General features: G+C 36.8%; 3 protein-coding genes across 7 annotated transcripts in view; 2 read left to right on the top strand and 1 right to left on the bottom strand.

Annotated features, from left to right (window-relative positions):
- The window catches only part of kif1ca (kinesin family member 1C, a), a 57080-nt gene extending 52918 nt beyond the window's left edge, over positions 1-4162 (bottom strand). The window contains exon 1 of the mRNA XM_084413725.1: positions 3588-4162. The gene's annotated coding sequence lies outside the window, so the exon portion shown is untranslated. The remainder of the gene's footprint in view (positions 1-3587) is intronic.
- Positions 3702-11344, top strand: LOC311293434 (uncharacterized protein; the record flags this gene model as incomplete). Of its 2 annotated transcripts, none has more annotated exons than XM_084413728.1 (6): positions 3702-3841; positions 5218-5316; positions 5422-5488; positions 7165-7319; positions 7401-7584; positions 10523-11344. In XM_084413728.1, 6 exons carry the CDS (start codon positions 3702-3704, stop codon positions 10718-10720), a joined length of 843 nt encoding a protein of 280 aa, XP_084269854.1. In that variant the 3' UTR covers positions 10721-11344. The 2 variants fall into 2 exon arrangements, with proteins under 2 accessions (XP_084269854.1, XP_084269855.1); XM_084413729.1 differs by having other exon boundaries at positions 10526-11275.
- A 436-nt stretch (positions 11345-11780) lies between these two features.
- Positions 11781-23740, top strand: tnfsf13 (TNF superfamily member 13). 4 transcript variants are annotated; one of them, XM_084412805.1, is made up of 6 exons: positions 11781-12057; positions 13943-14042; positions 14141-14191; positions 17759-17877; positions 18659-18797; positions 22683-23740. In XM_084412805.1, exons 1-6 carry the CDS (start codon positions 11830-11832, stop codon positions 22790-22792), a joined length of 747 nt encoding a protein of 248 aa, XP_084268931.1. In that variant the 5' UTR covers positions 11781-11829; the 3' UTR covers positions 22793-23740. The 4 variants fall into 4 exon arrangements, with proteins under 4 accessions (XP_084268931.1, XP_084268934.1, XP_084268932.1 ...); XM_084412808.1 differs by having other exon boundaries at positions 11818-12057; positions 14144-14191; positions 17795-17877; XM_084412806.1 differs by having other exon boundaries at positions 11818-12057; positions 14144-14191.
- The last annotated feature ends 1237 nt before the right edge of the window (positions 23741-24977 follow it).

The following is a 24977-nucleotide window of genomic DNA, read 5'->3' as shown; positions in this document are numbered from 1 at the left end:
CAGAGGAAGTTTTTATAGGGGGTGTGAAATATAATCTTTCAAAAAGAAGGAAGATGTTTCTGTTAAATTATTTAATAGGAACGGCGAAATTGCCAATATGGAAACAAGGAAAAATCAAGGATTACAGCTTGATAGTATTAATGTTGAAGTGATGTTTGTGAAATTAGTGGCTGGTAGACTAAAAATAGAATTTGCATACTATAGTCTTGTAAATAATGAGATGGGTTTCAATGATCTGTGGTGTATTAATGATATTTTGTGTGTTGTTTCTGATGGACATCTGGTTTTGGAAATGTAATTTTTTATTTTTTGATAATTTTTTTCATGTATATAATGTGAATTGTTTAAGATTATTAAGTGTTGTTTTAAATAAAGTTTTGTAACCCTCTCTCTCTCTCAAATGAAGTGAAGTTTGGAATTAGCAACGGAGGCTTGGGATGAGATTGTAATGACATGAACATAATATCACAGTCAAAAGGAAACACTTTACAACTTTAGTTGTATAGTTGTATATCGTTGAACTAACAATGAACTACTGTGTTTGTATTCATTAACTTTAAACATGATTATAGGCAATAGTTTATCATTACAAAAAATGACTTCATTTAAAATTATCGTTGTTGAATATCAAAATCCATGTGGAAACAGCTCATATCTAATAAAAGAAAATGACGTGTATAAGCTGTTGCTGCTTGTCTGAAACTTCTGGCACTGCGGTTCTGCTGTGTGTTATTCGGCTGGTCATATGATTGCAACATCTTCCCCCATGATATAGGGGACCGGCTCTAATATTGTCAGTGATGTATTTTGTGATGACAGCCGCAAAAATGGCACTGGCTGGTGATAGTTTTGTGGTAAAATCAATAAAAATCAATCCCTGAAAAAGGATTCTCTTTAAAAAACACTCATGCCAAAATCAAGTGCAACAAGGGTGCTCTTCATGCCCTTTTACTCACTTTCTCTTTCCTCTCGAGCACAGTGTCTCTGGAACTTTAATGTTGGTCACATTTTAGTCATAAGCGCAGGAATCTGGAGCAGAGAATCAAATCACAGCACAACGCACAGCTCCGCTCAGAGCGGACACTGATAAAAAAAAAACGCTGATCTAAGATCAAATTATCTTCCTCTGTCAATTCTGAACTTTGTTATTATCCATTTAAAGGTGTAGTTCATACAAACGTCAAACTCCTGTCATCTACTCACTCTCATCTTTCTCTGAGGAACACAACAAGAGATATTAAAGGCATACTTCACCGATTAGCATTAAGCCTTGTATCAGTAGAAACCCGGTAGTATTTTCGAGTGACCGTGCTTCCCTCCCTCATGTCCCCCTGAGACGAGAGATTTCTGTATTGTGTCTGGAAAAAAACCTCAGATGACGCAAAAATCGTCATTTAGTGTCATCAGAGGCTTTTTAGTCCAGAGGCGAGAGACTCCAGCCAGTAGTAGGAGCTCGTCCCGCATGTGTTCAACCCGCCCATAGGGGGATCTCACGATAAAACGCTGTCTTGTCAGTTTCGAGTCGACTAGTAGCCTAGTTGTATCATTTCTCCCGATACTGCCCTCTGTAACCGGTGGGCGTGGCTTGGGAGTGGCCTCGTAGGGCAGCGAAGCAAGTGCATTCTGGGAGTTGTTGTCTTACATCCACATTTCTCAAAAATACATTTCTACTACATAAATGACCCAATTTAAATACACATTCATCTTTCCAGCGGTGAAATATCCCTTTAAGCAGAATGTCCATGCTGCTCTTTACCATAGAAAGAAAATAAATGAGATTTGGCATGTCAAGCTTAAAAAAAAAAAAGCCATTAAAGTATCAAATGCAATCCATATGAGTCTCAAGCTATATTACAGCTCTTCTGAAGTCATACAATAGGTTTGTGTGAAAAACAGACCTGAACATTTTTTTTGCATATTTCTGAAAAGCACTAGTTTTCATGTCACTTGACGGCTAATTTGAATATGCACGGTTAGCGAATGAGAAACATTGACTTATTATCATAACATTGTGTTATTTCTGCTGTGTTATTGAAATTGGTAACAAGAATTATGAAATTTCACTGGTATCTATTTTTTTTTTTTAATCATAGTAACCTTATTTCCAGCAAAATATAATTGATATATATTTTTTTTCATTTGGTCATGTCGCCCACTCCTAATCGGGTTAATCTCACTGACAATACAGACCAAAATAATCATCATTATGAATTTTTTGCCTTCACTTTTTTTTTTGCTGAAGTGTTTCAGAGTGAAGGACGGCGCTATAACATTAACCTGGGAATGCAACGTATGCCAAACCCTTCTTCCCAAACCTGTACCCCCCTACCTTCAAGTTTATATTCCTAAACTTTTCCTCTAAGCTACTGTAATGTGTGCAAGAACTAAACTACGCCACGTTAGAGACGGAGCAACTCATATAATTAACTTCCAGACAGATTCTATGTTTTGGACACGAGCCATCTGAGAGAAAGAATGAGACAAAAGAGAGATGGACAGCTAAAATGAGAAAGACAGAGACAGACAGCATACCTTTCCGAGACTGAGGAATGTTGGTCTGTCATTAAGTGTGTGTGTGTGTGTGTGTGTGTGTGTGTGTGTAAAGTCCCTAAAGGCAAGCAGCTGCAGGCATGCAAACCCAGTTTTCAATTAAAGTGCCAGAGACGAGGCTGCGAGAACAAAAAAAGAGTATCAGAGCAAGCCAGACACAACACGTTATACGTATAGAGACACATAAATAAATAAAAGGGTCAAATAAAGTGCATCAAAACACCTGAACCGAAACTAAGATAAGAAAATATTGTTTCCCTCTCAAAACCTCAGCGATGTCCAGGCCACAACCAATCCTTCCATACAAAAGGTCTGTAACATGATGGTTTGAGACTAAATATATTATGTATACGGTACTGAAAATTCATATACCATAATATTTACATGGTATTCCAAGGAATATCATGGTTTTTTATGTCCAAAACACAATAAGCTGTCAAACCAATCAAGCAGAGCCTGGAGCCAGCAAGCATGAATGAAACCAATTACTCCTGGCACCTGTAAAGTAACTCAACAGGTGTATTCATGAATTCAAGAAGCCACACATCATCTTACTGTCTGTTCACAATAATCCAGGGACAATCTAATGTACCTCATTCTTCATTTAAAACAGTTCAACTATAGGATCAAATGCCCATGTATGACATCAAAGGAAAATATGTCAGGATGTTCACTCGCACTGTGATTTCCTTTACATTCTTCTAAAGCAATACAAGCAGAGGTCATACATGAGGATGAGGGAGAAGAATAAACTGAAATTCCTACAGGATTTTCCAGTAGGATATTTTGAGTCACATTCATATTCTTTTGGACAAACTGAACGCAAATTTACAACTAATTCTAATGTTATCAAATTAAAACACTTAAATTCTGAACAATAAAGTGAAAGATATGAGTATGAAAATCAGTATGAAAAATAATAATGAAACAGGAACATGTAACTTACGTTACTTAAACATAGGCTAAAACGAAACAACCTTGAGTGTTTGTAAATGTGTCCGAGTGTGTTCGCTGGAATAAAGACATTTAACACTTACCAGATCTGGGAAGTTGCTTATTCGAGCCACCAAGTCGTGAAATTAAATCCAGAGGGAGTTTCAGAAGAAAACGGATTTATTTTAAATTCGCTCCCAGTGTTGTTCTCCTCCCTGATGAAACAGCGGCTCGTGTTTCTCCACCTGCTGGATCACACGACGACCAACAGCAGGAAAACTTGGGTGGAAGTTTTTCCGTTCACTGGAATCCGCACACACAAAAGCCAATACAACAAATGTCCAAAAGAAGCAGAAAGGTAATTCTTCGTTTTCTTCCCTGCGCTGAAAAGTTGTTTATTACACTCACATATTATATAAACGCGATCCGCATGCGTCCATTTAACGTGTGGCTATCCTAAATCTCCGCACTTCTAACAAAAAAAAAAAAGCTTTAAAACCAGGAGACGCGTTCTCGTCAACGAAATCTAACAATATTGTGAATGATAACAAAACTTTTTTGTACTCTTAAGGACACTGACATATCTTACTAGATGAAGACGGATGAATTAAAATATCGCCGGTGTGTGAAAGTTTAGAGCCCTGCCGTCACTCTTCCCAAAGATCAGAGCATGACGTGAGCAGAGTGACTCAGAGAGCAGTTAAAAGTCCTGCTCGTCTGCTACATCTTTATCATTTAACTGAAATAAATAAATAAAACCCATTTTCTTTGGCTGATTAAAAGTCATATTCGTCTGCTACATCCTTCTAATGTAACTGAAATAAATAAATACAAATATTTTTCTCTGGCTAATTAAACGTCCTGTTCGTCAGCTACATCTTTCTACCTATTCGTCTGCACTATCTTTCTGATTTTATTTAAAATAAATAAATAAATAACCTTTTCTTTGGCTAATTAAAAGTCATGTTCGTCTGCTACATCCTTCTAATTTAACTGAAATAAATAAATACAAATATTTTTCTCTGGCTAATTAAAAGTCCTGTTCGTCAGCTAACTTACATCTTTCTAATTTAATTAAAATAAATAATAAATAAATAAAAAAAACATTTGCTATGGCTAATTAGATTAATTGCTAATATAGTTGTATAGCGCCATCTCACGCGCAGTCATGATGTCAGTAGCGCGAAAATTCCTTTAAAAAAAATCTATAGTTTTTCTAAGAGATAATTTCAACGTATTTTAGGTCTCATATTCCACATAAGCTAACATATTTCAGCCTTATAACGCTTATATATAATAAACGAATAAAATATACGTTTAGTCTAAGTTTAACTAAGGGTTTTTTTTTTCTTGCTAACGTTACACTGCTAAAAGAGATGTGGACCACGACATATCTGTCACCTCAAACTGAAAAGGAGGATTTTGACCTATTTCCGCCTTTCGCTAAGTAAGAGTTTCTGTCAAATATGTCAAAAAATAAAGCAACATGCACTGTAAAACAATATTTTTCGAAGTTGTAAATAAAACAGATTATTTGAGTACGTTTTTTTGAGTAAGTTTTTTTTACTTCAAAATGTCACGTTTAATTTAATGTGCCATTTCTTTATAACAACATTTAGGGGTAATTTCTGAGTAAAAATGTTTTCTAAACCAATTTTTTTTTTTTCTCAGTGTGTTTTCTGTATCCATGTTTCTCAATTTCTGGGCATTGTAATGTTATTTTGCCATCTACAGGCGATCAAAGGAAGTGAATCGCCACGGTGAGGAGAATACGTTACCTGTGCAACCTCAATATGGCGAGCCTTACTGGAGACCAGATGTGCCACTGCCATGGTAAAACTGTTCATTCAATAGCCCTATCTCAGTGGAAAAGAGTTTTAAAAAAGTACTTCAGAGAGCTTTGAAAGTTTGACTGTGTTTGTGTATGGTTGTTGGCAGTGAGGAGTCGTTCAGATATGAACCCTTTCTTGATCCAGGACTGTATTCCACTTCACACGCTGGGATGGTGAGTAACTAGAAGTCGGATGATGATGCTCCTTTAACATCTTTCATCGTTAAACAGACTTTTCCCTATTTGTTCCCTGAAAATAAATGAAAATGTATTATAGTTTAAATTTATATTAAATGCAGCTAGCTCAACTTTAGAGTGCCATGTAGGCTAACTAAGACTTAACTTCATCTTTATATGTAATTTCATAATTACTACTATTGTCTTTGAAATATGTCCTTTAAAATGTCCTGCTGAATGTACTGACAAGCATTTATGGTTAACTAAACTTATATGTCTGGTTTTTAAATGTATTTGTAATGATGAAGTTCCAATTTAGTACATTTCATTTAATATAACTTCAAATAATATCAAACAACACTACACACTACAATTAAAATGATACTTTAAGTATTTTACATGTGGTTTAGTATGTTAGTCAACACATCAAAATAAGTGTACTTCTTTAAAGCACGACAAAAGATTGTTATAAAATAATTATTTAAAATGGACTTTAAAGTAAAACTTTTAATTTTACATTATTACAAAGTGCACTTAACACTTAAAAGTGTCATGAAAGTACATTTAAGTGGTCTACAGTATTTAATTATGAATATATTATTTGCAAATATAGTTTTTTTGGTAACACTTTATTTAACAGAGTGTTCTTACACATGTTACATGTAGTTATTATAGTAATTACTATAAATTGTGCATAATTACATTCACCTAACACTAAACCACACCTTAATCCTAACCCTATAAGTACATGTAATTCTTATTAGTAATTAAATGTATTATCACACTGTAAAACGGACACCTTAAAATAAAGTACAATATAAGTGCACTTTTAATACAATTCACCTTTGGCTAAGTCCCGCCCCCCTTAGTTACTGTTGCTACGTCCGACAACTTCATATTGTTCGACTGTGTCAACACGGTGGCGGTAACGTTATTCACCTTCAAAACTACCACAACAGCGTGTCTGTAACATTAACGTTAGGTGTTTGTATCTTGAATAACAAAGTTAGCTAACATCCAGCCTCTAGTCAAAACATACAATCCTGACTTACGTGATAACTAAACTATCGCTAAGCTTGCTTGCTTGCACCTTGATTCTTCATTAATTAGGGTAGAGAACCGAAATCATAACCTAAAACAGCATAAAACTGTCTAACTAGTATAACTTCACAGTAAGGTTAAAAGCAAAATGTACCTAAAGCACACAAAAGTGTGCTTGTTGATCCTTGAGGGGTTTAGCTGACTGTGAGGACGTCCACACAGTTTAATCCAAAGATGACACTTGTCAGGATTTGACTTCGGTTTTGGGAAGGGAAAAAAACGGACACCCCCCTCCAACCTCTCTGGGAAACGTGTATCTGTGTTACAAATGCCCCAGGCACAACGTTTAACCATATTTTTGATAAAACTACGACGGTAATAGCCTGCCGAGACCAAAAATATGAGACGCCTGTGTTAAAGTCAATGGAGCGCTGTGAAAAAGTGTCGGACCTCTGTGGGAGCTCGTTCTTGGCTGCGCTGTGATTGGTCAATCTACATTCTAGGGTGTGGCTTAGCCAAAGGCGAATTAAGCACACTTCTTTTTCACACGGATTGAAGAACTCTGGACTGGAATTACCATCACTTTACTATGGTAACATCACATCAGCTGCTGTAAACTCTTTTTCTTTCAGGTGAACGGACTGAACGTACATCTGACCCATGAGAAGCTGCCGCACCCGTCACAGCTGATGGGTAAAAGGAAGAGAGGTCAAGAACTGCAGAAACCGACTACAAAAGTTCTGAAACACATAGGAGAACTCAGGATGAGACAGCGTCATATAAATGCGTGAGAGAGAGAGAAGGATTGTGGGAGGTAGAGGCATTAAGGATTAGGAAATATGTGATTGCTGAGTCTATTTCGTTCCAGGCTGAAGGGGGACAAATGGTGGGGTGCCACTGCTGTGTCCGGCCCAGAGGAGAGCAGAAGTCCAACTGAGGCCGGGAACGAGCAGCTTCTTGGTCTGACAGCTGAGATCAGTACGATGCTATTGGACAATCCTGATGTGACCATGACAAAGCCTTATGAAGCTGCTTCCTCACTGACGCATCAGGTAGCATTTATTTGCGGAAAGGGAGCTTTTTTGTGTCCTACAGTCTTAAAAAATAAGGAGGTGTCACCGTTTCCGGGTTCAAGCGCTCTATTAGATACTAAAAGCAAATGGGTTAGTTGACAAATATGCAGTAAAAATGCTTCTTTTTTTGTGTGTAAAACACCACTTTTGAAGAAAAAATTATGTAGTGTGAACTTTGATGTTTGAGAACATATGAAATGTCTCTCATAAAAAGTTATGTCTCCAACTTTGTCAATCTTTGCACCAAAAAAGTTAAATATTTGAACAGTTCTGAGATAAAAACTTACCATGTGCTTCACAGGGGGCTTCAGTTACATGGCCTTGAATAGAGTCCTTCGACTAATTAAACTTATTAGTGGAAATGCCCGATTTAAATCAGGATACGGTGTCACACCAGAGGACATGGTTTTAAAGGGTTAGTTCACCCAAAAATGAAAATTCTGTCAGTAATTACTCACCCTCATGTTGTTCCAACCCCGTAAGACCTTCGTTCATCTTCGGAACACAAATTAAGATATTTTTGATTAAATCTGAGAGCTGTCTCACTCCTCCACAGGCTTATGGACACTATAACTTGCTGGCCCAGAAAATGTATTAAAGACATCGTTAATATAGTCCAAGTGACTCCAGTGGCTCAATCGTAAGTTTATAAAGCGACGAGAATACTTTTTGTGCGCAAAAACAAACAAAAATAACGACTTTTTTCCACTATTCATTTCATTCTCTCTCTCTGTGCCTCGAGTTAGTTTACGTAGTGTTTTTGCGCAGCGCGTCTGTGTTGCACGTCACCACGTAGGCTCACTATTGGGCGATGCTGGTCATGTGTGTGATGCGTGGGCCAGCAAGTTATAGTGTCCATAAGCCTGTGGAGGAGTGAGCCAGCACTCAGATTTCATAAAAAATATCTTAATTTGTGTTCCGAAGATGAACGAAAGTCTTACGGGGTTGGAACAACATGAGGGAGAGTAATTACTGACAGAATTTTCATTTTTGGGTGAACTAACCCTTTAAGTGACAAAATGTATCAAGTTCCTACGCTTTTAGAAATAATATGGATGAAATAAATTATTGTCATTTACTAAAATAGACAATTGTAAAATTATGCCTGAGGTATTTATTAACATTTGTATGCTTTTCTTTTTAATTTACAAATGCTTGAGACAGTCACACCATAGGACAATTTTGAGATTTTGCTCAAAAAAGAAAGAAATCTAATAACGGGGCAGTTTTTATATCAACAGGTCCATGTAAGATAAAGAAATGTTTAACCATTTACTGCATTTTAAATGATGGCAATACTAATTATATTCATTTTATCTTGCGTGGCAGTGAAAATACCATGTCACGTCAATGCCTCAAATAACAAACTGTTCTAATATGCAAAAATCATGAGCATAACTTTTATCTCCATAGCAAAATCTGAGTCGGCCAGAGAGTGATTTGTCTTTTGTAAGTCTTTAAAATGCGGGTGTCCGGGACGCCATGAGACTTTACTGTAGCTTAGCTTAAAAGTGTGATATGAATAGTGCTCATAAATGGCTGTTGAGATAATTATTCCCAATTGAAACGACTTGGACCCGGAAACAGTATTCCCTATGTCACGATTTAACCAGCGGATTGAGTGGTGCTGGTATGACGTTTGACTTTTTGTTCTACAACGTACTGTACACACACCCAGAGCGAAAACACGAATTTTGAAGCATTTATGCACATTTTTTAAACCGTACGTTTTTAATAAGTAACTAGACTAGACTTGCTTGGGGTGTGTGAGTGTGTGCAGTGTACGTAGTAGAACAACATGTCAAAGTATCATCAAATTATGTTTACCACAGGCTTTATTTTACTCATAAATTGAGAAACCCAATAGGAAAAGCTCAAAGGAACCAGCGGCGAATTGGACTTCCGGTTTCTGCATAGTAGAAGAAGCATTTCTGGTTCCCTTTTCAGTGTTCTTAAAGAACCAGTGTAAAGAACATTTAATAACCTAAAGGAGAACCTTTTTTTCACTAGGATATGATTCTCAATACTTAGGTCACTTTTTCAAAACTCTTTTCACATCCAAAATGCACTAAAACTACCAAAACACTTCTTACACGTCTCAAACCAAGTCATTCTTCCAAAAGGTTTTCACCCAACAAACATACTGTACCTTGTCATAACAACGACCTAAAATTCCCTGTGGTATGTTACATGGTCCATGTTTACATGACGGTACAAAATTATTCCCAAGTTTCCCCTTTTGTATAGATAGTAATGAAATTGAAGGACGAACACCTGTGTAGGAGTTCAGCTACATCTTATTGTTTTGATAGTATTTCGATTTTTAGATTTGGAATATATTTCAATATGGTATTACTTTAGACATGTAGCAAAGTGCTGTCTTATTCATATTTGTATTACATTAGGTTTTGAAAAGAGCACGTAAAACATGCAAAATCGGCCTGTAGGCATAGAGTTTTGGCTGTGGTTGGGTCGAAGTGGGAGAAGAATTCATGTAAACTGAAAGAAGTCGTCATTGAATGCATTTTTGTGCCAAAGCAATGAGAAATGATTTAGAGTTTAGCCCACATAGACTGAAATGTGTCCTAGTGATTGTAAAAAAAAAAACCTGTAAATGCAAACCTTCACATAATACAAAATTTAATAAGACAGCAATTTTCTACATGTATTAATAAAAAAAAATAGATGTAGCTGAACGCCTACACAGGTGTTAGTTTTTCAATTTCAAAGGGCACAATTCATGAATAATTTTGAGCTGTAATGTAAACACGGATCACGTAAAAGGACCTAGTTTAGCTCACATAGACTGCTGTTGTGCTCACTGTGTGAAGAGTTTTGACCAAAGTATTGAGAAATGGTGACTAAAAAAATTAAATAATGTAAACTAGAAATTTTATTTTGTGTGTTTCCCCCCCAGCAGGTCTCATTTAGAGGATATGAGCAGTTTCTTGACCTTGCTCCAGGAGGGAACCCCATGATGGCGTTTGTTGCAGGAACGGCCCATACATCGCTCTTGGTGGCTGATGACGCCATGGTGAATCCTGCGGGATCGGATGTGTTCATCAGGAGCATTGATGATGAGATGAAACTTCTTCAGAACCTTCAGTTCTTCTAAATAAGCTTTATCCTGTTTGAGCCATTTGGGCGTAGTTCAACGATCAGCCTGTTTTCTCTTAATACCTACTGTTGTTAAGTCTTGATGGTTGCAAATGTTAGAGTACTGTGTTCATGAAGAGTTCATAATGCTCTGTCAGAAAATTGGTATAACATTTCAAGTGTGTGAGGGCATTTGGCTTATGGATTTTAAAGAAGAAGACTAGTCTGCTTAGTTATTTGCAAATGAAATGTATATTTATGGAGATATTACTCTATTGCGATTTGTTTTCTCTTGATATCTACTGTTGTTAAGTCTTAAAGGAATTTTATGGTTGCAAATGTTAGAGTACTGTGTTCATGAAGAGTTCATAATGTTCTGTCAGAAAATTGGTATAACATTTCTAGTGTGTGAGGGCATTTGGCTTATGGATTTTAAAGAAGAAGGCTAGTCTGCTTAGTTATTTGTAAATGAAATGTATATTTATGGAGATATTACTCTATTGCCATTTGTGATTGTATGATTTTGAAAGTGTCTGATTAATCCAACAGATAAACAGACAGTAAATTAATAAAATGAAAATTTGGATCCAATTATCTTTTTTGCACTTGTTGGACATGTTATTGTTTGTAGCCTACTTATTATAACTATATATTACTGACCTGTACCATGGTAATACCATGATATGTACCAATAGTATATCAAACACTTGCAGTACAATGTAAATACTATGGTATATATATTTTTTTATATATATATATTATCACATACGCACATTTTTCATTATTATCAAGTTTTCTGGAATCATACCTATTAGGTTTTGTAAGATCCGTCAACACGTGGATGAATCCTTAAAAAAAATCCCTAAAGGAAAGCTAATGGAATTCATTCCTTTTACTTTCCATTTCACTTTATTCCTTCGGAAGTCTGGCATGTCCACTAGCATCTTATGTAATTCGTTGATCCTATTATTGTTTCCAACTTAGGAGAAAATGTCCATCAGGGAAAAAAGCGACCATGTGTTGACACTTTTCTCCACTCCCACTGCTTTCACATGTCTGATGATTAAAGTTGCGAAACCGAAAGTTACCGGATCAATTGAAAACGGGAATATCACGTCAGAGTTTACAATGAACAACCACAACATTCCTGCTTGTGTTTGGAAGGTGAAGGTGGAAGTGTTGAAGTGGTTTCTCGTGTGCACTGTTGCCTGCACCTGTGTGGGTGTGGTGTATATACAGTGGACACACATTTGGATGCTTAGGGCAGAACTGTCTGAAGTAAAGCAGCGGTTCAGGCCTCTGGAAACATCGGGAACAGAAGGTGGGATATGCTGCGATCCTGCCGTGTGCTGCGGGGTAGGTGAGTGCTTTCATTCATCTGCTATTTTAACTGCTTAACATTGTTCGTCTATTATTTCACGAACAAATGCAGCTGTTTTACACATGCATCCTGGTTATACCAAAGTATTTCTAAATAAACTTAGATTAAAATGTAAATACGAAAATCAAACATGGTTTTATTATAGTAAACGTGTAGTTTGCAGATTGAGTACCATTTGTATAACCACAGTTTTACAACAAATACCATGGTTAAACTATGGTGTAGCAAAACCATGGTTCATTTGTAGTTACCATGGTTTAACTATAATAGCCATGGTTTTTTGTAGTAAAACCATGGTTAATTTTAGTAATGTTTCTGTACTGTGGTATATATCAAAGTATTGTCATTGTTATAACATAGCATTTTAAAGCACATTGAAGTACGTTCACCATGGTATATGATATTCATTCTGCATTATACAAATAAAAAATGTACTGTGGCAGAATTATGGTATGAAATGGCAATACTATACTTTGATGGCCTGCTATTGTGCATTTACATGGTACACTTTTCAAGAATACCATAGAACTACAGATCCAATTATATACCATGGTACCAAGCATGTGGTATATGGTAATAATCATGGAGTAGCCTATTATCTGTCCTATATCAACAGACACTGGTTACATCACAATAATGTTTGCTTTATTTGTGCAACTGATTTCACTTCCTCATCTCAAACTGTTTTACAAAGAATATTACATTAACAGATCTGATGGAATCAAACACTCAAAATGGATCATGTTTACAATATCAGAAATGATCACACCCTTCCAACAAATGTGAAATAAATAAACTCACACCTGAATTCTCTCTCAAGCAAAAGCATTTTATTCGAAAGTTTCTTCTCGATTTCCAACCTGTTAGTCATTCATCAATTTGACGTCGCTTTGGTGCATTTCTCACATCACTATTTACATTTGCAGAACAGTTAGTTCAACCTCCACAACATTTAGTCATTTGTGCACATCATAGTAGCAGTTTCTCATTCCTTCCAACAAATTGCAAATGCTTTTGGACATGCATCAATTGCTTTCATACAACTCTCTGCTGTTTTATAACATTATCATTTGCTTATGTCATGTCAGTCAAAATTAACTATACTTGTGGATGCTGAATAGTCATTCCATATAAAACTAATAGTCCTCATTTCATTGCTTGAGTCATTACATACAAATATGTTGAACTAGTTGTCAAAATCTGTAAAGCAAATTTTACACATTTTTTAAAATCTTTTTTTTTTCCTGAAAATGTCTCCTAAATTGAACAATTTCTCTCAGGTGAATCTCAGCTTTCACTGATGAGGAACGTCTGGATGTGCATGAATGATTACAGTACTATGTATGTTGTATGTTCAGTTCCAATATGTACTGACAACAAAACATATAATCATGTATGGCTGGTAGGAAATCAGATTTATCAACTTTTAACGGGGGATTATAAAATGAACAAAAGTATTCATTACAAGGATAAAAAAAAAAGAGAGAGAGACCCAAACGAGATTAAATACGGCTTCATAGGAGAAATGTTTATTGATTATTGACTGCCGAAAGTGTGAAACTACAGACTATAAGGTCTATGTCAAGCAATTTGGCATATTATTGGGCCTGCGCAGTTCATGGTAATATGACAAAAGGTACTGTATGTGGACACCCCCTTCAAATGGGTCGGGCTATTCCAGTAATATCTGTTTTGGCTTTGTTGCAACAGTTTGGGAAGGATCCAATAGGGTTTTCCACAGAAGAATGTTTTCAAGGGATTTACTGGCATTGCAGAAACTCATGCCCATTGTGAACCCTGGAGCAAAATCATTTGAGATTTAGTATGTGATATCTAATTTCAAATATATTTTGTTATAAGGTAAGCTGTTACCACAGATTCCCTGAGAGACGGAAACATGAAGGGTGCCGAGACAAGAGAGATGTGACAGAACAGAGGAAACAGAGAAAGAGACGACAAAGTAAGTCACATCAGTCACTCTCGCTTTCTCTGTCTGTCTTATACAGACAAACACACATTTTTTCTCTTATATCTTATGTGAATTGACCTTTCTTTTAGCAGAGCGGCACCCATTTCTCCATCTTGTTCCCGTGTCCTCGCAGTCATACAGTGAGTGTAACACCCACAGTGTGTTAAAGGGAATAGATCAACCACAATAAAACACACTCTGACACCATTCCAATCCTGTTTGACTTCCTTCCTTCCATTGAACTCAAAAGCAGATCTAAATAAATCTCATGTGCTTTAGCAGATGCAAAAAATTTAAGAATATCATACATATTTTGATACATAATGTACATACTTTACTCACCCTCATGTCATTCCAAATCTGTATGACTTCTCGATAGATAGATAGACAGACAGACAGATAGACAGACAGACAGATAGATAGATAGATAGACAGACATATAGACAGACACATAGACAGACTGATAGATAGACAGACAGATAAATAGATAGACAGACAGACAGACAGATAGAGACTGACAGACAGATAGACAGACAGAAAGATAAATAGACAGACAGACTGACAGACAGACAGACAGACAGACACATAGACAGACTGATAGATAGACAGACAGACAGATAGAGACTGACAGACAGAAAGATAAATAGACAGACAGACTGACAGACAGACAGACAGACAGACACATAGACAGACTGATAGATAGATAGATAGACTGACTGACAGATAGACAGACAGACATATAGATAGATAGATAGACAGACAGACAGACAGACAGATAGATAGATAGATAGACAGACAGACAGATAAATAGATAGACAGACAGACAGACAGACAGACAGACAGATAGATAGATAGATAGATAGATAGATAGATAGATAGATAGATAGATAGATAGATAGATAGATAGATAGATAGATAGATAGATAGATAGATAGATAGATAGATAGATAGATAGACAGACTGACAGACAGATAGACAGACAGAAAGATAAATAGACAGACAGACTGACAGACAGACACATAGACTGATAGATAGATAGATAGATAGATAGATAGACTGACTGACAGATAGACAGACAGACAGACAGATAGATAGATAGACAGACAGACAGACAGACAGACAGACAGATAGATAGATAGACTGACAGATTGACAGACAGATAGATAGATAGATAGATAGATAGATAGGCCTGTCACGATAACAAATTTTGCTGGACGATAAATTGTCCAAGAAATTATCGCGATAAACGATAATATTGTCGTTCTGAGACCATTTTCATTTAATATAATTATAATGGCATAATAATGCAGGTACACCTTTTCAACGATCTATAAACTTTTATTTCTAAAGAATATTAAACATTGAAAACGGAAAACATTTTAAATATCCAAAAAAATGAACAAAACAACCAAAAACAATAAAAGCAATGGACTCTTAGTGTCGACTGTTAACAAAATAAATGTCTGTTAATAAATAAAATGGATGTAAACAAAATTGCACTTCAAAAAATATTAAACATTAGGCTTTAGACATTAGGCATAAATAGTGATACATTCCATAACAGGCAAAACTGACAGTTAGGACCTTTGTAAACAAATTTTAAAAAAGCCTCAACAAGCCATATCGCACAATTTTGCACTGTTACTCCTGTTACTTTGTCAAGTGATTGTGTACTGTCGGGAAGACGGAGACGCGCTTTATTGCGTGTATGCTACACACTGAAAATACTTGGTTAGGATTAGGGGTGAGGAGTGCGTGCGTATTACACGCCATAAAGAGCGTTTCATATGCACGCAAAAACGATTTTTGGCGTATAAATGGCACGAGAAATAACATTCGTGGTATAGATACGCATTTTCATATGATCCGGCTCGCTGTCGCAACTCACAACTAGCGTCTTCTCTCTCTCCCGGCAGTCGCCGCAAACAGTACCGCCGGCGCTTTCCCATACAAAGACCATGTGACTGACAAGCGCCGCGGCGCCGCTTCCCCACACAAAGAACATGCAACTGATAAGAGAGTTCACTCCTCCTATACGCTAAAGAACCGAGAGTGGTCATCCAGTCTCTTTGGTAGAGACTGAGAGAGAGAGAGACGAGGAAAACAAACAAGCATGCAAATGGAATTATCGCGGCCGGAAAAATGATCGAGCTCAATTTTTTTTATCGTGCGATTAATTGACTTATCGACTATCGCGACAGGCCTATAGATAGATAGATAGATAGATAGATAGATAGATAGATAGATAGATAGATAGATAGATAGATAGATAGATAGATAGATAGATAGATAGATAGATAGATAGATAGATAGATAGATAGATAGATAGATAGACTAACAGATAGACAGACAGACAGGTAGATAGATAGATAGATAGACTGACAGATAGACAAACAGATAGACAGACAGACAGATAGATAGATAGATAGATAGATAGATAGATAGATAGATAGATAGATAGATAGATAGATAGATAGATAGATAGATAGACAAATAGACTAACAGATAGACAGACAGGTAGATAGATAGATAGATAGATAGACAGACAGACAGACAGACAGACAGATAGACAGACAGACAGATAGACAGACAGACAGACAGACAGATACAGACAGACTGACAGATAGACAGATAGATAGACAGACAGACAGACATACAGACAGATAGATAGACAGACAGATAGATAGACAGACAGACAGACAGACAGACAGACAGATAGACAGACAGACAGATACAGACATACTGACAGATAGACAGATAGATAGACAGACAGACAGATAGACAGACAGACAGATAGATAGACAGACAGACAGACAGATACAGACAGACTGACAGATAGATAGATAGATAGATAGATAGATAGATAGATAGATAGATAGATAGATAGATAGACAAATAGACTAACAGATAGACAGACAGGTAGATAGATAGATAGACTGACAGATAGACAGACAGACAGACAGACAAACAGACAGACTGACAGATAGACAGATAGACAGATAGATAGACAGACAGATAGACAGACAGACAGACAGATAGATAGATAGATAGATAGATAGATAGATAGATAGATAGATAGATAGATAGATAGATAGATAGATAGATAGATAGATAGATAGATAGATAGATAGAATTTATACTCTAGTGTGTCTACACATCGATGTCGGCTAACTCTAACTTGCTGCACAGCAATAATAAACAGACAGACTTCAGACAATGCCCTTCAAATGCTTTAATCACTAACTCATGACTTAACATGTCACCTTCTATCAATATTATTGGTTCAAAAGTAAATTGGTATTGGTAAAAGCAAGCCCACCCCCCCCCACACACACACACTTTTACCCTCTGTTACTGGCATGAGCAAAATTATCTCGAATCATCAGAAAAACATTGAAAAGGGTTAAGAGTTCAGTTGATTACTCAATATTGTCATGAGACAATGCAGAAAGTATATTTTTGATATTGTCATGATCAGCACTTAAGAATTTTCCATGGACACAATAGGCAAAGAACAGAACGTTTTAGTTTACATTTTGCTCAAAGTGTTAGAGTGTTTGGCCTAAAAGGAGAAGTAAGGTTTAGATGTTAGAATCATGGTTAGTTTAAAAGATAGTTTACTATCTCATCTATCAAAAGTCCATCACAATAGATAGAGGTGTTGGAGATTGTTGTTTTTCTCTCATTTCTTCTCTGTGTTTTCTCAGATGATCATGACACCACTGTTCTGTCTTGGGCTATAGGGCAGAGCCGAGGGGAGGGGCTTCAGGTGTCAGGTGATACAGTAACGGTGGAGGCCGAGGGCACATACTTCATTTACAGTCAGGTTGGTGTTGTTTGGTACTGATACTACTGCATTATCAAAGTACAGACTTAAAGGGATAGTTCACCCCCCCCCAAAAAAAATAAGTAAATAAATACCTCAACCGTACGTGCTTGATGTGCAAGAACAACTGTCAGTCGTTCTCACATGTCATTCAAGCACTCCCTTTATAATCACAAAAACAGCTGTCACTCATTTTAGTTAATCACAATCTCACAATCAATGAAGCTTTCTATATCGCACAATAAATCATTTATTCACATCTCTAGTTATAATGAGAGGATTCGCGAGCTTGCAGAACTCAGCACTGAACAGAAACTCTGGTGTTTTCACCGTTGAAATGAATGGCCAAAAAACACATAAAAAGTTTTAAGTTTTTAGTTGGAAACGGTGTCGTGTAAACAGCCCCTCATTGGCCATTGCATTCAAGAAATCAACAGATATGTTTGTGATTTGCTACGTTGCCCAATGCTGCAACAACACGTAAATAGAAACCTTTGATGCTCTTCAGGGCATAAACACAGATACGCACTGGATATTTTAATTGTTCTTGTTGCTTTCGTGCTATTTTAGATGAATGTTTGTTTTAAGATATTTTATTTTTAGACTGCCTATTTCTATTTTCTGGGAGTCACGCAAATCATTTTATTTTCCCACAACCCCCACACACACGAGTGACTGACCACCCACACACTCGTTCACCATCAAATCTTGTCTGCATTCCGTCTTACTCAATGCAATAAATTACTTTAAGAATTTAGGTGTATTCTTTTGCTTGCCACAGGTGCTGTATAAAGATACCACCTGGTTGATGGGTCATGTGATCACGAAGAGTCTGAAAGGGGCGGAGACTAAGCTGATGAAGTGTTTAAAAAGCATGCCCAGTAACGTCAGCCAGCCACTCAACACTTGCTACACTGCTGGTGAGTTATCAGGACAACAATAATGAGTCTACAACCGATGTACGCTCAACGGCTAGAGAATACCCATAATTTTCCACTGTCAAATTAATTCCCGCGACTGACCAGAAGATGGCGCCGCAGCTGAATCATCCATTTTCCAAACCGCTGGTCCAATGTGGCTACAGCGTATATCATACAGTATAAATTCCTTTTTAATTGATTATTAAATTGTTTAATTAAGGTTTATTCATAGTTTTCATGACAGAGTTCAAGATAAATCTTTTCATTACTACTGGAGCTGCTAGTTCATTCACTTCTTCAAGTGAACTGTATTAGTGGAGTAATGTAGGGAATAATGGATGAGGGTTTAGGGGGTGATTTGGAACACAGGATCAGACTCTTTGAAGTTTGTACCTTTTAAATAAAAAAAACACCACGTTTTTGTACTTTGTGCCAAAATAGAGATTCTGTCTATTGAGTTTGATGAGGGCAAGTGTAAATATACTGTACCTTATCAATACACGGGTGGGAAGAGAAAAAAGACTATCATACACCCGGCCCAATGCAGCGCCAGGCGCGACAAAATGTTTTTTACTAGTTTCAGCCTGACGCAGTTATCATTTTCATGTACCACGTAGCACCACGTAGTTTAAAAAGCAAATGCATTTGTGCCCCATGGGCTGCTGGTCTGAAAACGAAGTGTGTGTAGGCGCATTGTTGGCGCGTTGCTATTTTGAGGCAACAGAAATAGACTGCGTTGACCAATGCCACAATAAAGTCAATGGCGTTATTTAAAGAGCGCATACACTTTGTCCCGTTGATGGTCTGCTTGCTCGCTTTAACCTCGTGCACGAGCAGATCCGTTTTGTCGCTAGAGAAGCATTCAGTTTTTTGCAAATTCCGCCATGTAAATAGCGAATCCGCCATGGCGCGAGCGCAACTGGCTCTTAAAGGGAATGGGAGATGAGACTCTGATTGGTTTAAAGGTGAACTAAGTAACTTTTTTACCTTAACTGAACAGCTTCGGAGTCATTGGAATGGTTATATTACTTATTTCGGGTTGAATGGTGGTCGTTTCGCACCCCCCTGGTGCCCGTGAGCGGAAAATCCGCACTTGCAACTTTGGGGCGGCGAGCCGCCGGTCGCCGCGTCAGGAAGTCTCGCGTGATATCAGGTCTCGCGATGTAAACAATTGCTTTACGGCCAAAAGAAATCTGCTAAAATGCTGTCACTATTGCGCTCCCTCACGCTGTTCGAACCCGAATGAAGAAGACGTTTTAAAGAATGTCCCATCTGCTTTGATGTCGTTGATCTACTAGCCTCTGGTGTCTGAGAATCGCCAACGAGTTTTTACAACAGTGTTGTCAAATATCTATACCGAAGCTGCGGGGGGAGCTCTAGAGAGAAACCTGCGAGCAAAAAGCGAGAATACAGCGAAGAAATCCCGAAACTACTGAGCCCTGCTTTAACGCACGTTAAACACCCAAAACACACCCATTACTCATTTAAGCTACACTGTGTGATATTTTCCCCCATCTAGCGGTGAAATTGTATATGACTATCCAGTGAATATTAGTTTCTGTTCCTTTCCATTCCGAGGGCGTTTTAACTCCTACGGTGGCCGTATTATTCCAAGATTAACATGGCTTCCGGTTCGACTTCGTCCATGAGTGTTCCTTCAAGTGATGAGGTTACTTCAGAAAACTATTACAAAGTGCATTTAGTTATTTAGTCAGTTAACATGTAGGTTATGACCTCTATGTAAAATGAATAATAGTTTTATGTTTTCGTTATTTTGGTACCATTTCATTGCTAATATCAGCTATCCCAAACGAATGCAAGCCAATGTTAGTAAAGTATCAGTGCTATCGTTATTCTGTATATTGAACGAGATTAATAGTATAAGGCAATGTTTACAGCGTAGGCTACATCATTTTCTCCGCCTTTAAAACTATTCATCACCTGTGATCCGTCGCAGCACAGATTTATGTTACAAGGTAAACAATACTTTTTCACCACTGACACGAGGAAATTAACGCAAGTTATACTAGAGGTCGTTCTGGCGTTATGCACAACCATGCTATGGTTAGACAAGCAACTATAAAACCTCGAATTTACACAAATAGGCTGAATTACCTGTCGAGAAGAAAGCAGGCAACTTCGGCGTCCGTTTTAAAATCTTTGCTCCTCATGAGCTCTTTCCATCTGGGAAAAGTTACTCCAATATTGACTTTGGTCTTGATGATTTGCCTGTCGCGTTGACGTTTTAATTCTCTCTTTCGCTTCCTTGGCGACTCTGCTACATGTCCTCGAAAATAGGCATGATCCTTCATCTTCAGCAATCTTTCAAATCTGCCGGCAGTCACGAGTAATCCCCCCCTCGCATTCGTCTCTGAGTCACTGAGTGTAAAGCGCGAAAGGCGAAGCTTGAATTTCCAGGTATGTCCCTCTTTATTTTCAAGATGGAGGCGCAACATGGCTGCCGCCTTTCGAGCGACTCGCTCGTATGTATTATAAATGGCAGATTTTACGCTTACGAGAATACTTGATTAGTTGGTGGGAGTAATTACACATGAATGAGCACATATACTTTTGATAGAACAAAGTGTTTTTTGCTAAGAATCAACTTAAAAAGTTACACAGTGTAGCTTTAAGAGAATAGGGACAACCCTTTTAGACCATGCGCCGGGAGCGCCGACCATTTTTCCCATCGTTAAACTAGCAAAAGTGGATTCAGACAAACCCTAAGTGCACTAGTGCCGTGTGCTTAAATCGTTAAAATAGGGCCCTTAATGTCACTCCCTCAAATATGCTGAAAGATTAAACCATTATTTAAAAAAGGATAATGTCACTGCAGAACGGTGTTAGAAAGAGGACCAATACTATATTTGTGAATATTTTAATTTGAATAAACCCATTGTTTTTTCAGGCACTGGTCAATTTTGATATTTTGAATCCAGAACTTCCAGAACATCCAAAATACACACTTAAGTGTTTGTATTCAACTTTTTCACACACAATTTTAATGACAATATAGACTTTTAAAAGCTGTTTTCTCAAAATGAGTTTAATTCCACAGCAGTTACATTCACCAGACTTTACAGTTTTAGTCCTCTCTATATTCTGAACATTTCAAAAACATGATGAATGAATGAATTTTTTCTGGCTGTTGACAGCATTTTCTGATTCATGAAATGATAATAAGAAATCCTCCCTGTAAAAACCATTAGCTCTAACGTTTCAACAAAAGGGTGCGTCTCAATCAGCTCTCTAGTTCAGGAGTCAGGGCACTGATATCATTTGCAAAATCCTTGCAGTGCACTGTAACATTCGCTTCCTAAAAATTCCCACAATGCACTATGAAAACCAGGGAGCTTCGATGCTCACAATGCATCTAAATCAACTCCCTAGCTCCCTTCAGTATATCGTGTGCACTGGTAAGGGCAGTAAGGGCTCACTACACATTGGGACACTGATGATTCTATTTCTGGCGACATGACAACATCCTCATTGTGCAACATCACTACTGGTATATATGAACAACAGCAAAATGATTGTGTTAATGTTATTTAAAGTAGGCTACATTATGATAAATACTTTGCTTGTTACATATTCCTGCAACATTGCAGCTGTAAATAAATGATAAAAGTTATCACATTAAGATAATTGTTTTTTGAACATAATATATAGCTGTGACTAATCAACTGGGGAAGTATGGTGATATCTTGAATTAAAGCATGTTCTGCTGTAATTAGCAACAGATGATGCGTTTATGTTGTGATGATTGGAGAAGTTAACTCTAGTCTCAAATGCTTGATGAAGGTGAGATCTAAGTTCATACAAAAACCTTGAAATATTTGCAAAATATTTATGTTTCTGATTATGAAGTATGTGTTTCTGTCATAGGAATTTACTTCCTGGAGTCTGGATCCACCCTTCAGCTCTCTGTTCCCCGTAAATCAGCAGAGCTCATCCTCACAGCTCACGCTACCTTCATGGGTCTCTTCAGCATATGACCTGTAAATCACGCTTAACTGGCAGAAACCTTTTCATCCTCTGCCTGCTAGTTTTAGTTCTATATGCAAGAATATTATAGTTTCATTCTCAACCAACAGTAAACGTCCTGCGACTGCTTTTTAATGTGGTGAATGGGTGACATCTAGTGGACAGTTGACAGACTGGCAAGTTTAAAATGGTACTAACATATTACTATGGTATGACTATGGTTTGAATGTGGTATCGTGGTAATTCTATGTATTTTTGGAAATAACTGTAATATTTGTAAATATCATGTTGAATATGGCGCCATAAGAATATGGTAATAATTCAGTACCATAGTATGAATCACAACGCCAAGGTATTATTATTTGTTACTATCTGATCTTATACTGTATAGGCTATTGTATGGTACCATGGTACTTCCCCTTCATTTTGATTTCAAAATAAATGATGTCTTGGTGACATAGGCACAACATACAACTTTCAATGAACATGCAATAATAATAATAATAATAATAATAATAATAATAATGATATACAACTATAATAACCGTTCATACAACACTTTTTTTATTTTAGAGTTTACAAGTTTAACATAAAATAAATAAATAAACATAAATAAAGCATAAAAATAAGATAATACATAGAGGAGTGTTTTCTGTACACACATGTGCAAACGCTGAAAATAAATAGTTTATCCTTAAATCAGACTTTATAATCTTCCCATCATCTGTTTCTAATGTCTTCTAATAATAAAGTTATTATTACTATTTATTGCAACTTTATTTGGAAAAATTACCAATAACAGAAATACTTATTAGCATTTAAGAAGTGGTTTGTAAGTGCAGCAATATTTTCCTCATACTTAACTATTTCTTCCACTGCAAATAAACATGTAAAATCAGGGATTTGTAACAATTTGCATTCTGGTTTTGTTTCCCTGTTTTTTTATGTTATAAAATTGTTTCTACACCTTTTTTTGTCAGTGTATGCAATGTAGTGTTCACTTCTCTACATATTGAGTAAGAAATATCTGTAGAAGTTCACTTCTCATAACAAAAAATGTGTTCATTTGGAATGACCTGCAATGTCATAAATACTTGAGTCATTCAGATTCAGGGTGTTGAGTATGTTATTATTTACTCTTGTTAATGAATAGATAGATAGATAGATAGATAGATAGATAGATAGATAGATAGATAGATAGATAGATAGATAGATAGATAGCAGATCGTTCAAGTCACTTTCGTCGGAGCTAGATGGCGCCGGTGTACTTTCTCTTAATTACACAAAACTACAGCAAGAAAATGAAGAAGACATTTAGGTGTGCGTTACTTTTTTATGTTTTTAATTAATTTATAAAGCCACTGCAAACTTAATCGTTGCATATTATATTGTTATATTATAATGCCATCATATTCTGTGCAGGCAGTTAGCTTACTTCGCTGTAAACAGAAAAGCCTGACAATATACCTTTAAGTATTGTGGTATTCCGCCATGTTTCTCACTGACACGCCCACAACTCGTTAAGATCGGATCGGGTCTTAAAGAAAATCCCGAGCTTACACTCGTATTTACGACATTGTGGTGGCGTTCATGTGAGTTCAGCTCGTGAATACGATCTTTACGAGATTACTTGAACTGCACTGATAGTCTCTCATGCCATTATATTGCTTCTGTTCGATCTTCTCTGAACTCTCAGCCTGTTTCTGTGTGATTTGCCCTTTAACCTTTTCCCATCATTGCTCAGATAACCTCCATGACCTGACAAAAAATTGAATGTGCACAGTCATATGTATTTTCTGACTATTGTTCATTAATCATTAGGATTGCATTGTGTGCCAGCGACCCGGAAACTCTTTGGTCCAACCAAAATACATCCAAATAAATCCAAATAAGATTTAGGTAGGGGAGAGTGGGGTGATTTGTGCCAGGGGGGAAGTAGTTCCACCCCTTGTTTCTGGAAAACCATAGAAGAAATTGGTCATGTGACCACATAATTTTGAAAAGCAATCAATTTTACTCATCCTCCAAAGAAGAGAGACACATGGCATGAGAGTTAAGCACATTTTAGTGCAAAAAACTGTTTTTTCCCTTTCAAAGTAAAATTTCTATGATTAAGGTTTTTTGATTGTAGTGTCTGAACAATTATAGACAAGCTTGAAAACATTTCACACATGTTTTAGTGCTTTAGTAGGCTAC

The sequence above is a fragment of the Rutilus rutilus genome (genome assembly GCF_951802725.1).
Source record: "Rutilus rutilus genome assembly, chromosome: 7".
Taxonomy (NCBI): Eukaryota; Metazoa; Chordata; class Actinopteri; order Cypriniformes; family Leuciscidae; genus Rutilus; species Rutilus rutilus.
The sequence above is the reverse complement of the archived record's forward strand: the minus strand, read 5'-3'. Positions and strand labels throughout refer to the sequence as shown.

What these genes read in the sequence shown, in the direction of transcription:
- tnfsf13 (XM_084412805.1), top strand. Translation starts at nt 11,830, where the DNA reads ATGAACAACCACAACATTCCTGCTTGTGTTTGGAAGGTGAAGGTGGAA. An exon ending in ACAGAGAAAGAGACGACAAA is followed by an intron (nt 14,043 to 14,140) that starts GTAAGTCACATC and finishes CCTTTCTTTTAG; the next exon opens with CAGAGCGGCACCCATTTCTC. An exon ending in CGTGTCCTCGCAGTCATACA is followed by an intron (nt 14,192 to 17,758) that starts GTGAGTGTAACA and finishes GTGTTTTCTCAG; the next exon opens with ATGATCATGACACCACTGTT.